Raw genomic sequence first — 14,481 nt, forward strand, 5'->3', positions numbered from 1 at the left:
ATTCAGAGCCTAATTTATACTGAGCAACGTATCAGGTACTGACAGAAATAAGACAGACAATACTTTTTGTTGTTCACATTTTAGAGATGAACGTTTAAATAATAAAACTTAAGACTATATATATATATATATATATATATATATATATATATACCAATAACCCTAAGTTAGAGAAAGAGAAACCAACATGAACAAACGTTTTTCCTCCAAAGAATCAATTCTGAATATCTGCATGGGTTATATAAAAACCTTAAAATGACCCCGTTCAAGCTCCCTTTCCTATGCAAATGCAGCTAATATCAAAAGAACTCTTGCCGAATATAAAGTGGCATTAATTCTTAAGAAAGTACTACAGGGGACTGCAAAAAGATCCAGGAACTCGTTCTACACTTGCTAAAGAAATAACCCAGCACTGGGATCCAGTGATACAATTTTCTTGATTTTCATTTTAAACGTGATTCATCCATTTCAACCACGTGTCACTATAAAAGTGAGTCAAATTAAAACTGGAAAGAGAATAGATTATTGAACAAAACCTATTAGAAAATCACACATCAAAGTTTTAACTGAAACAGAAAAGGGAGACATAATTAAGAGTAATGGAACGTTCAGGTGGATTTTTAAAGAAAGAGATTTAAATAGTGGGAAGGACAGAAACGAGTACTATTAAAGGAATCAAACAGTAAGCACAAAAAACAACAGAAACACTGAAGTTCTGTACCAACTACAGGGGAGAGTAGCTTTGGGAGAAAAAAAATCAATAACAAAATATAAAAAATAAAATGTTTATAGTGCTACCGGTACTCAACACTGTTAGACAACATGAAGAAAAGAGAATGTGCAGAGAGACTAAATTCTGGGTCTCTTACATGATGTTCAGAATTGATATATGATGGTCAAAGTGAATTTTCTCATTTAATTTTCACTCTTCAACAATGCAGAAATTAATTTCCAAAAAAAGAAAAGATTAGCAATAGTATTTTCAAAGCAAAATAACACTAAATGGGAAAAGAGGAATATTTGACAAAAGACAATCCAGTCCAATAAGAAAGAATCATAAACCCTTATGCATACTAAAACACAGCACATGCTACACAAACTGTTAAAAACAGAGGAAGAAAATTAATTATTAAATAGCACCTTTCAGTTGTTCAAGGCAAAAACTTCTCTCCTACAACAATTCAACTGCAAGTGCTCTCAGCTCTTCTCTCCGTCTACACCACTACCCCTGTCCACCGTTCCTTGTTTTTTACTCTACTGCAATAGCATCCTAATTGGTCTGCCTGCTTCCTCTCCGGTCCAACTCCAATCCAGTCTCCAAATAGCAGCCAAAGTAATCTTACAAAAGCATACAACAGATGTTTTCACGCCCTAATTAAACATACCCATTACAACCAGAATAAATTCCAAACTCTTTACCACAGCTCATGACAAAGACTCTACACAGTCTACTCCACAGCTACACTTGACTTCTCACAATGGTCTCCTTTCTGTTCCTTGAATAGAACAAACTCCCTCCCATTCAGGGATGTGCACTTGCTGTTCCCACCATCTCAGAATAGCTCCTGACTGGCTGCTTCTTATCACGCAGAGTCCAGACTCAACCACTCCTTCGGAAAGGCAGTGCTGGGGTATCTTACTTAATGCTGCACCTGCCCCACCGTCCCCCCAGGCTACATATTAGACTGTTTTCTCACGTTCTGAAATATTTTATTTGTTTTTATTTCCTTTTCATTGAGTTCAGAATGCAAACACTTTGTCAGACTTGTTCACTTTTGTATTTTCAACAGTTACAACATGCCTGGCATACTAAAACAATAAATGTTAAATAAAGACAAATCACAGAGGAAGAAGTGAACATACCTCTGTCAAAACTAGGCAGATAAAAAGAGCATTAGTAGAAATATTAAGTATATGAAGGATTTAATAACACAGTCAATACACCTGTTCTAAATTACAGAGCTAGAGAGGTAGTTTTGAGTTTCCATTATATATATATTCCATCCAAACAATCTAAGAATTCTTAGAAAAAAATGACATGTAAGGGACCAAAGGAAAATCCCAAAATGGATCCTCTTAAGACTCAAAAGAACAGGTTGGGGGTGAGGGGAAAATGCCCTCCCCTCCAAAAGTCCTCATGTACAATACTGTCTTTGGTGAAAAGAAATCATTTGTATTCAGCTCCAGGCCCACAATCCCTTATCTGAAACTCTTGGGACCAAGTGACTTCCAGAATTCATAACTTCAGAATTCAGAAAGATAGTATGGCACATATATTGTCTATTACACTAATACCAAGTCAGATTGGGGCCTACACACTAATTAAACACAGTATTACTTCTGTAGCAAAACAAAAGGATACTCGTACTAAGCACAAACAATTATAAATACCCTCAAGTCAGTCCCAGTCATTTTGCCATCAAATGAGTTTACCAAAAAAGCTTTTGGTTTTAAAAATTTTAGGATTTTGGGGGTCTTCCCTGGTGGCGCAGTGGTTAAAAATCCACCTGCCAACGCAGGGGACACAGGTTCGATCCCTGATCCAGGAAGATCCCACAGGCCGCGGAGCAACTAAGCCCATGCGCCACAACTACTGAGCCTGCGCTCTAGAGCCCGTGTGCCGCAACTACTGAGCCCGCGTGCTGCAACTACTGAAGCCCACGCACCTAGAGCCTGTGCTCTGCAACAAGAGAATCCACTGCAATGAGAAGCCTGCGCACCACAACAGAGAGTAGCCCCCACTCGCCACAACTAGAGAAAGCCTGCGTGGAGCAACAAAGACCCAACACAACCAAAAGAAAAAAAGATTTTAGGATTTTGGGATCACAAGTAATGGATTAAAAACACGTAATGTGTTATACACAGAACATGCACACTTCCACCCCATCAGCACTCCAACAGTGAAAACTGATTTTTAAAGTTCCTGATTAGAAAAAAACCCTATTTTTACACCAACACCTTAAAGGAGACTACCCCTTGAAAAGATACCTGAATTCATCATCCTACTAAGGGATGACAGATCATACAGATGACATTGGTTAAGTGACTGCTACCAACAGAGTAGGTTCCAGAAGCCTTTGTAAACCAGCCAATGGAATGATGACAGTTGGATTGTTTGGTCAGATGTCACCAACGACAAAAAGAACATGCAAACACAATCACTAAGTTGACTGGGGGAATATATTTGAAGCTTATTATGGTATAAAAGATGAACATCGCAACTCTGAGACACTATAAAAATCACACACATCTAAATGAACAGGAAAGCAGAGAGGTGAGAGCCAAAGAGGTGGATGTCAATTACAGCTCCTCTACTAGCTGGGAATCTCTTTGTGCCTCAGTTCCTTCACAAGAAAAATACTAGTACTTATTCTGAAGAGTTATTGTGAGAGTTAAATCAGTCAATGAACATATAGTGTTTAGAACATGTGCAGCACAAATATTAGCTATTATTCTGATTGTCTTAGGTTTCCTTGCAATTATTGTGAATGTCTTGGGAATTATTTACAATGGAGCCTTCATTTCTAGTCACCCATGTGTGTGTTTTACTTTCACCTTGAAATTTCAGGCAAGGATAAATAAGAGAAGAATGTGGAAAGTGAATCTGTTCCCAACAGAAACAGTCTATAAAGTATTTAACAAGCTGTAGAATATAAATAAGAGATTCTACAATGAGGGGGGAACTCAGTAAGTCCTTCTCTCTTTTGCATCAACATCTGAATAAGCCTGAAAGCTGAAACATGCAACTATGTAGTGGTCAATGGATACTTTGGCCAATCTACTCTAGCAGCTAAATATTTTAGAAAGAAGAGATAAATCCCCAAATTCCATATACTTTAAATGGAAGGTGATAACGAGAACAAAACAGAATGGTTGCATAAGCCTTTCTGAAATGAGCATTCAACATTCTTATACTTCTCGTGAATAAAGCGTAGACTTAATCAAGAATTGGCACTGCTATCTAATTACTTCCAGAAATAATGGAATTGGATCTACCATTCTGAATCCAATGATAATCCCATGTAACAAATCAAGCCTGGTCACATAAGGGTATTATTTTTATTTTTTACAGCTCTATGGAGTGTTCTCAAGGAAGTTACAATGCTTATAATGTAAATTTATTTATGGGTAGATAACTAGTTTTTGTGTGTGTGTGTGTGTGTGCTTTTTGGTATGGGTAATTATTTGATAACCTAAAAATCCATAGGCTAAAAGCACTGGACTTATGTTTCATTGTTAAGAACTCTGGTACTCAGATAAGCCATTTTTCTATGTGTGATATTTTAAAAAAATAAATTATTTGTCCTTCCCATAGGTACTTTTCCCAGACTATTTTTTAAAACTATAAATTTAATTTAGGAGCGATAATATAAGTCAGAGTTCTAGGAAACTCACTATTGTATTTACTCTCTTGGAATTAGTGAGGATGTTGGTCACATTATGGTACCTTTTCATATAGATTCATAAAAGATAGAATATCAGGAATAGGAGCTGTTTTTTTTGTTTGCTTTTTGGTTTTTCTTGGCCGCGAGGCTTGTGGGATCTTAGTTCCCCGACCAGAGATCAAATAGGGCCCCGTCAGTGAGAGCACCGAATCCTAACCACTGGACTGCCAGGAAATTCCCAATAGGAGCTATTTTAACTGGTCTGTTCTTAATTTAGAGACAATTCTGAATAATATAAAATGTTTCCTTTTCCCTTCTGCTAATAAATCTGAGGCAAATGTTCTTACTAGAAAGGATACCAGAATCAGAAAGTAAATGCATTCTGCTCACTAATTTCACCCTGGTTATCTGTGTTTATCTTCTCTGCATTTTCCAGACACCTTAAATTAATGACTAATAAGTCTACTTATTGTGGGTACTTAGGATCTTTAAGTCTATCTTTTTTAAAAAAGGGCAGCATTAACTAACAAATTAAATTTTTAAAAAACCATTCATGTCAGTTCCCACGTTTACAAAAAACTCACAAAATGCATGGTAAATATCCCCCCAATCTTGGGTATAAATATACAATAGTCTTATCTATAAACCCATCTATTTTCATTTAATTACTAAATTACTTCCGTACATGTTTCTACTTTTTAATACTTTCCCATAAATAGACGAAGGAAAGAATATAGGCTCTGGAATGAAAAGAATAGGATTCCAACTCTAGCCCCAAGACATATGCTAGTAATCTGAAGCAAGTCCTAAGATTTGAGTTTCAAGAAATTCATCTGAGTTAATTTATAAAGATCAAACAAAAAAATGATTTATGAATATTACAGCTGAATCCATTGAAAGACACGATTATAGAAAAGAATCTTCCTTAGGCAGTCCTATAATAGAATAACAGTTACTCTTAGAAAATATAAAACTTTTGGAGAGTTATATCAGCTCACAGTACATTTTACTACTAAGTTACGTGCCAAGAAGTAAATATTTGTATGGTAAAAGACAGGTTAAAGGAACCATTCATTACTAACAAATCAATGAATTCCCTCAAGTTCTTTTAGAAATATATTCTATATTATGAATTAAATAGTATTTTTTATAGCATACAGCCTAAGAATCTAGCTATCAAGTAAGTACTTGCTTAGTGAAATGTGTGGTTATTTCTAAACTAATACATTTTTGGAATATCTTCCTAAATAATCTAGAAAAATTCAAATTACTAGAAAAAAATCTCAGGTATTGTAATCTTCCCGTTCCTTTTATAAAACTGAAGATTAAGAAAGATTGTACGATAAGAAAAGTACAGGTATAGATACATAAAATTTAATTTAGTTTTCATTTAAACAATGTGTCATAAGTAGCCATGCTTACCAGTGTCATTGGCAGGCTCAGATGTGAGTGGTTTTGGAGCTGGTGTGTTTTTGGGTCTGGCAGCAACCTGAGATGGAGATGAAGGTGTGTTGTCTCCATTAACTACATATGAACAGCATGAGTTTTGTACTACAGTGTTTGTAGGTACGTGATTATCTATTCCATTAGTACCTTCAGCAGCCAACCTATAAAAAAAAAAGAAAAGAAGCCTTACTTCAATGAATTAAGTACAATTAAATAACTTATTTATTTATTTATTTTTGGCCATGTTGGGTTTTCATTGCTGCGCGCGGGCTGTCTCTAGTTGCGGCGAGCGGGGGCTATTCTTCGTTGCAGTGCACAGGCTCCTCGTTGCGGTGGCTTCTCTTGTTGCGGAGCATGGGCTCGAGGCACACGGGCTTCAGTAGTTGTGGTGCATGGGCTTAGTTGCTCTGCGGCATGTGGGATCTTCCTGGACCAGAGCTCAAACCTATGTCCCCTGCATTGGCGGGCAGACTCCCAACCACTGTGCCACCAGGGAAGTCCACAATTAAGTAACTTTTCATCAGAAGTTGCCTAAGAAATATTTACCAAGTTCTTAACACTGAAGCAAAATGATAGGTATAAAGAGTAATGAACAAAAGATACCCTGATTACTTTTTTAACAGGTTATTTTTTACATTTTATTACATACTTTGCTATATTAAAGTTTAAATTACTTTCAGTTCTAATGTATCCACACTGTCAGATAAATGTATCAATATATTGAGATATACAAATACACTAAGTCAAAATGAATTCAGTCCCTCAAACCAATGTTCAATTTGTACATTTTAAATAGTTTTAAATAGACTTAAATGGTCTTAAGAATATTAATATTTATTTTAAAATGCTCTGAAAGTATTTTCAAAAAGGTCATGAAACTTATAAAAATCAATTCCAAACTGTTTATTGGAATTTTATTGAATACTGAAAGATCAAAAAATTCTTAAAAAATTGATCACAAGTTATTATGTACCAGCACTAAAATAATGAGTACATGATGATCAGAAAAAGCTAGATATTATATCCCAGAGTTAGAAGAATTTACAGTGTATTCATTACTGCAAATAAATAAATAAATATATCTACAACTACAAAATCAAACATTTTGGCAGGGAGTTAGGCGATACCATGTAAGTGACCAAGAGAGCTTTTCCATATACACAGGTCACCCTGTATCTCTTCTCCAGAGAGCAGCCTTAAATTTTTAAAAAATATAAATCAGATCACATCTCAGTTGTCCCACCCAATCTATCTCTCTGATCTATTTCTCTCCAAGTTCTTCCTTGCCCACCTTGCAGCAGATATACTAGTAAATCAATTTTATACGAAAATCATGCTGAAAAGTCTTCAAATGTTTATTATAAATTATTAGATACAGGGAGTAAAATTATAATGACTTAGAAGATTATCAAAGAAAGGTTAAATATATTCTAGAGTTAGAAGAGTCTGCAGAGCATAAATTAACTAGAAATAGGGTCTTTTTACTTGTTATTTCCTCTGTCTGGAATGCTCTTCCCTGAAATCTCTCCATGGATGGTACATTTTTGGCCTTTTAATTTTAGCTCGAATGGCACTTCCTCAGAGATGATCCCCCTGACATTTCTCTTTAAAACAGGCTCCTTTACATTCCTGTCACCCTGTCCTGTGTTTCAATGACTTCATAGTTCTTACCACTATCTCCAATTAGCTAATTTATTTCTTCACTTGTTTACTAACTACCTCTATCCCACCAGAATGAAAATTTCACAGGAACAGGACTGTATCCTTAGTGCCTGGACTAGTGTCTGGCACCAAACAGGCACTCAGTAAGTATCTGGACGATAAACGATACTTTCCCTTGTCACTTATATATTTGGAATGAGATGTGTTGAGGAACTTCAGGCAGGTAAAGTTTTGAAAAATTTCCCAAGTGATTCTGATTTGTACACCCCTCCCAAGCCACACAGCAAGGATCAGTGATCTGGCAGTCCAAGTAAAAGAACCCAACTCAAGTTCTCCTGGTGCTGTGGAACTAATCTTTGATTCAGAATGTGTTACTATATAATAAACAATATTAGGTTTTAGGTTGGTAGTGATTCAAGCTCCTTTACCCATCTAAAATTGTATTTCAAAAATTATTAAGAACAGATATATATATGTACATACATATACATGCACACACGCTAATGCATTTTAATCTACCTGTTGTACCTTTTCAGTCCTGAATTTTCTCAGTGTAAATTATAATGTGGATACTGAATAAATTTAAGCCAAATATATATTCAGAAGACATACTGATCTGTTCAAGTGCTCTATGAAAATCATTTAATGGCAATTTAGGAGTAATATTAGTAACTGTAGATTAATAAAAGTCACACTTTGTCATATACCGGCATGCTTTTTCAAATGCAACAAGTCAATTTCACAGCAATATGTTTTCATATTTTCAGGTGTTCATTCCACTATATTTGAGCTTTAACATGCTTTTATTCTAATACAAATTATTTCAAACAGAAAGTCTCTATTAACTGTCATCAAACGTGAACGTATGGGAATCACAGAGATGGCAGGATGATCTCTGAGGGGAGACCGCAATCTGTGCACCATCTATCTTCTAGTGATTACAGGAAGCTGCCAATTCAGACAGCAATAAGATAACCATTTTCCCACATTATCTGACTCTATTTACTGATAAAATATGCCTAAATACAGATTTTTAAAAGCCATTTCCAATAAAAAAGAATGAAGTTCTGACACCTGCTACAACATGGATGAACCTTATGCTAAGTAAAAGAAGCCAGTAACAGAAGATCATATATTATATGATACCATTTACAAGAAATGGCCAGAACAGGCAAATCCACTGAGACAGAAGATTAGTGGCTGCCAGGAGCTGGGAGGAAAGAGGGATGGAGAGAGAATGCTCATGTGTACAGAGTTTCTTTTTGAAGATGGTAAGAATGTTCTGAAATTAGACAGCAGTGATGGTTACCCAACTCTGTTAACCTAAAAACCACTGAAATATACATGTTATTCTTATGATATGTGTATTATCTCATTAAAGCTGTTATTTTTCTAAAAACTACTTTGATAAGAATTCAACCAAATGATATGCTTAGATATAAGCTTTTAAATTCTATGGCAAACTCTAAACTAAGGTTAAAAACTTCATATGTGGGAAATGTTACATAACTTTGTCACAAATACTAAAATAAAACATTCTACCTGGTGGTTGTCCTTGCCGAAGGGTCTCCATTTTCATGTAAGGCATCACCATTTTGCTGTATTTCCCCTGAATGACAGAAAAGAAAGACACTAGGTTTTTATATACTTCTTGCTGTTTTCTTTTTTCCTTCAAATTTTGAAAACACATGAAGTTATTAGCTTACTGGTTGGAGATGAGCTGCAGTTTGTTCTATTTTCTTGCTCAATCACCAGTCCATCAAGCACAACAGTTAATTCACCAGTTTGCACAACACCATTCTTGGTTTCCAAGGAAAGTTTTAATTGTTCTTTCACTCTTTCCACTAGGGGGAAAAAAACACAAACCTAATTTAAACACCTTTGTTATATACAAAAATACATTTTAGAAATCAAAACTACATATCAAGAATTACTCTAATTCAGTGCTTGACGGCTACATGTGGAAAGAATTATTTGCGTTATCTATAGGCCCTTCTACACTACACCAGAATCACTTCCTTTCTCACCTAGTTGAATAACTCCTTCCCTCTACCACATACTTTCAAGATCATCTTTCATTGTCCCTTTGCACAGTATAAACCTCTGAGAATATACAAATATATCTAGATAATAAGCTCAGCAATTGCCTAAACTTGCTCTTTGGCCCAAGGTACCACGTAAGACTTGTGGTTAAGGCAAAATTTCTGCAGGAGAGTCAGGGGGTTTGGTTCTTAATTCCAGCTCAGGAACTTCTAGCTGTATTTGAGTAAGTAGTCAAGCTACTTAAAGCCTCAGTTTCCTCATTACAAAATGGAGATAACAGAAGCAACAAACTAAAGGAACTGTCATAAGGTCCAAATGCAAAGTCACAGAGAAAGTTCTTAGCACCACATTTGACACACAGTAAGTGCTCAATAAATGGTAATAGTTTATTATTTCTTTTTCATATAAGGCCAAATATTTCTTCCTATTATTAGGATATCTAATTCTTACTTAAACTCAAAGTCATTTTGCTTCAACTTCTCCTATCCCACAGAATACATATCAAAAGTATTAGTGATCCCATTATTATCCAAAATGAGGCCAGTTACTTCAGTCTGATCTTCACTTCTGAAATCATGAAACATATTTCTTCTTAGATTATGTCCTTGACTTTGGTCCCTCCTATATTTAACAAATTTGTTGGGTTTTTTTTTCCATTTACCAAATGTCTAGCACAAACATATCGACTAATTACCCAAGTACAGAAAATACAAGACAAAAAAAAAAAAAAATCTGTAACAACTAACCATTAGACAGGAATTCTTTGCAAAAAATTTAAGAACCATGTAATAAAGAAAACCTTGTAGAAGACCTACCCCAATCATTTTCACCACCATAAACCTCATTTCCACTCCACATCACAAAATCAACATTAATAAAAACAGAGAAACTAGAGGAAATATTAATATTAAAGTACCAAAAAAAAAAACCCAACCCTACAAAAGCATGAATTTCAGTTTTATCTAGATTCTAATAATCTATGTCTGAAGAAAACTATATTGACCACCATTCTATTTCATTCTATTTCATTTTTGTCACCTTTCTCTATTTAAAGTATCTAGAATTTGGAGGTCTAGCTCTCATTCCTAAAATATTTAGCTATTTGAGTAGATTCTTAAAGAATAGCTTTTTACTCAATAGGCTTTGAGTAGATTCTTAAAGAATAGCCTATATGGGAAAAGAATCTAAAAAAGAGTGGATATATGTATTCACTTTGCTGTACACCTGAAACTAACACTACATTGTAGATCAACCATACTCCAGTAAAAATTTTAAAAAAAAAATAGTCTTTCAAAATCACTTTAAAGTAGGTCTCTTGGTGGTAAATTCTCTCATTTTTAAAAATCTGTAAATGTTTGGAGTCTCATCCTGAAAGATTTGTTGGGCATGCCAACTCCGTATTGATAATGATCTCTCAACTCTTTGAAGATATTTTTCCACCATCTTATCCTATTACTGCTAATTATGTAAGCCTGATTTATAAATCTTTGCAAATGACCTGTTTTTACCCATAGCTGCTTTTTTTTGTCTTTGGTGTCATGCATTTCACTTTGATGAAAGCATGACTTCCTCTTTATCATCCTGCTTTGGATAACAATGAATCCAGGGGCCAGCAAACTATAGACCATAGGCCAAATCTGGCCCATTACCTGTTTTTGTAAATACTGTTTTATTTGAACACAGCCATGCTCATTCATGTACATATTTTCTATGGCTGCTTTCCAACTACAATGGAAGAGTCGAATAGGTGCAACAGAGATTATATGACCTGCAAAGCCTAAATATTTACCATCTGGTCCTTTACAGAAAATGTTTGCCAACCTCTGCTTATGGGTGGCTTCTTATAATTTGTAATCTTTGATGGTGAGTTCATTTTCTGATATTAATCTAAGGGTAATCTTTGGGCTTTAGTACAGGCGGGGCCGGTTTCTTTTTCTTTCAGTGGTGTGACGGCACCCCAAGAGTCAAGACTACAGGAGTCTAAGCTCAGCTTCCCTAGCTGGCTGTCAACCAAAAGTGCTATCAGCATCATCCACTAATCTAACTCTAGTTCATAAGGTTTTCTTCGTCTTCTTTTTTTTTTTTTTGGAAGAAGGGGGCCCTTGGAGACCACTCCTGCCTCTTTGCAAAACTCATCAATGACACAGAAACTCATCCTATCCAGGACCTAACTTCTGCAGTGGGAGGTTGTTCACAACATCTAGCCTTTCACAATTATAACATGGAAGACTGAGATATAACATTTCTGAGTCATAAAATTGGGAGGACTATCACATAAATAATTCTCTCTACGTGTGTGTTGGGGGGGGGGGGGCTGGAATATGAGGGTATTATTTTATTACAGTATAAACAAGCCAACTCAGACATATTCATCCATTCAATATGTGATTGCCTAGTGTGTGCCAGATAGTGCACTCTGGGAAAGCAGGATAAACCCTGACCAGCCTAAAGTAGACCTCCTCCCTACCATTGCTCCACTTATTTCCTTCAATGGACTTACCACCAGAACCGGGGGGTGGGGGGCAGCGGGGTCCATCTCCCCAACTAAACTGAAGTCTCCAATAGAGCAGAGATCTTATTCAGCTAATTCAGTGATGTATCCTCAGTATCTGACAGAAGGTAGGTGCTTAATAAAATTTAAAATAAACTATTAAGATAGAGCCATCCTCAGGAAACTTACAAGGCAGTAGCTGATTATTTCCTACCGCCTGGACATTCTTCCTTAGTTTTAACTGGGGAAAAGAACAATCTGAACCTGAGTTTCTAGGAAGCTACATATATGACTAGACAATTTATTCTTTCATCATGGACTTGTCAAAAACACACACTCTTTCTGTCCCCACAGAAAACAAGAGATCTTCAAAAATCTTGGTTTTCAAGGCATTTTACAGAATTAGATTTAACTCAGAATCACATTCTGAAGCTATTTTTTTCTTGCACACAGTATTATCTACTGCTAAGTAACAAATTATCCTAAAATTCAGTCACTTAAAATAACAATAGCTACTTAATACTGCTCACAGTTTCTGTGGGCCAGGAATTTGCGAGGGGTAGAAAAATCTGCCTAAAGGGTGGCTCGTACACAGAGTTGACAAATTGGGATTGACTGCTGAGAAGAAGCCTCATTTCCTCTCCACTTGGGCCCCTCTACAGACCTGTCGAGAGTCTTCACGGCGGAGACTTTCTTCCTGGAGTGAGTAATCTAAGAGCCCAGGGCAAAAGCTGAAATGTCTTCACTGACCAAGTCTTGGAGGTCATATACCATTACTTCTGCATATTCTGTTGGTCACACAGACCATCTCTGTTTCAATGTGGGAGGGGACTACACAAATGTACCAAATAGCAGAAGGTAGGAATGTATAAGGGTCACTTTGGAGGCTGGCAAACATACACATAAATATGATTATAACAGAATTTTAGAAAAGAACGAGTACATTAGGTTACAAAAGCTTGTAAGTAACAATCCCAAGAATAACTAGGTCTTCTGAATCCTAAGTCTTTCCATTATATCATACTATGAGTCAATGTGTTAGGTTCCCATCTTCTATCATGTAACAAAATAAATTTCAGAATTTATAAAAGAAATTAAAGTAAAAATAAAGTAAAAAATGTAGAAGAAAATAGATAACTATTAAATATAAGGACTGGAAAGGATTCTTTGAGCATAATAACAATGGAAAATGAATAAACTTTAATGACTGAAATAATATTAAACTTCTATAAATCAAAACTGGGGACAAAAAATAGAGGCAAATGATTGGGAGAAAAAACTAAGAGCTTTTATAAATCAGTGAGAAAAAAATCAATAAAAAATGTACAAAGAACATGACAATCACAAACGATGAAATATGAATGATCAATAAACATCTGACTTTATTAATAGTTAAAGAAATACTCTGGTAAGAAAAATATACATTTTTTTTTATCTATTAGTGGGGCGTATATTTCCAAATGGGCACTCTCAGATGCTACATTTTGTGTACAAATTATTATAACTTTTCAGGAAAGCAACTAGACAACTGTGCATAGCTAGAGGCTTAAAACTGTTCATTCCCTTTCACCTAGTAATTTCAATCCTAAAAATCTTTCTAAAGAACAGAAATGCATTTATCACCAGTAATGAAAAAACTGTTTGTTCAAAACCTTGGCTTAAAATATCTTAGTTTGTGCCGATGCTCAGTGAATTTTAAAAAGAGAACTTAAGACTTTTAGTAAACTAAACAAATAACTAGTATTGACTAAGTAAATAAGGCTAAAGGCAACTGCTTTAATAAACTTAAATTTGACTATGCTCTGTCTTCTATCATAAATGACACATTTCTCTGCTCTGTTTCCCTACCATTTAATGTAAAGAGATAATTTTCACTGTAAATCATTTTGGACATAATTCAATTTGAAGTGATTTTAATGGATTTCAAAATACTTTTGTTGACAAAAGCTACTAACACCATAAAAAAATGAAAAAAATAAAAAAAAACAGTGTAATGCCAGTGTTTGAAAGGCAGCCATCTGACTCCTCTCTGGAGTGTTTAAAGTGGCTCTGTCAGTTTCAAAATTGAAATATAAAGTGAAGTTCTGTATTCACTTCAACCTTGGAATTAGCTACACTGCTCTTACACTGTTCACGCATGAATGTGATGACAAAGATTTTCTCCTGGCCCAAATTCAATTCAGGCTCCTCTGAGCCACCTTCTCCACTAGGCCTCAACCTTGGCCCATAAAAACTGCAAACTCTCAGCACAAAAGATTTTATCCACCCTAATCTCCCCAAAGTTAAAAGACCTCTAACAACTCAAGGAGACCCTAGCCTGCCTTGAAAGAATTTACTGTTTGCTCAAGGCAACACCTGTGACAGGCCACCCTTTCTCAAAGCATTTATTAAAACGGCTTATAATGGTGGATCCTTCCTCTGTCCCTTTAAGATGTATATGTGTCTCCTACTCAG

At 35.5% G+C, this 14,481-nt stretch overlaps 1 protein-coding gene across 6 annotated transcripts in view; it reads right to left on the reverse strand.

The window, feature by feature from the left end:
* WWP1 (WW domain containing E3 ubiquitin protein ligase 1) overlaps positions 1 to 14,481 on the reverse strand; it is a 108,436-nt gene that overhangs the window by 44,877 nt on the left and 49,078 nt on the right. For all 6 annotated transcript variants that reach the window (XM_082363414.1, XM_082363413.1, XM_082363412.1 and 3 more), the window contains 3 exons: positions 9,200 to 9,337; positions 9,036 to 9,102; positions 5,808 to 5,992 (listed from right to left, as the gene is read on the reverse strand). In XM_082363414.1, coding sequence (XP_082219540.1) covers positions 5,808 to 5,992; positions 9,036 to 9,102; positions 9,200 to 9,337 — 390 coding nt within the window. The remainder of the gene's footprint in view (positions 1 to 5,807; positions 5,993 to 9,035; positions 9,103 to 9,199; positions 9,338 to 14,481) is intronic.

The sequence above is a fragment of the Balaenoptera borealis genome, assembly GCF_965194805.1.
Source record: "Balaenoptera borealis genome assembly, chromosome: 17".
NCBI classification, from domain to species: Eukaryota; Metazoa; Chordata; class Mammalia; order Artiodactyla; family Balaenopteridae; genus Balaenoptera; species Balaenoptera borealis.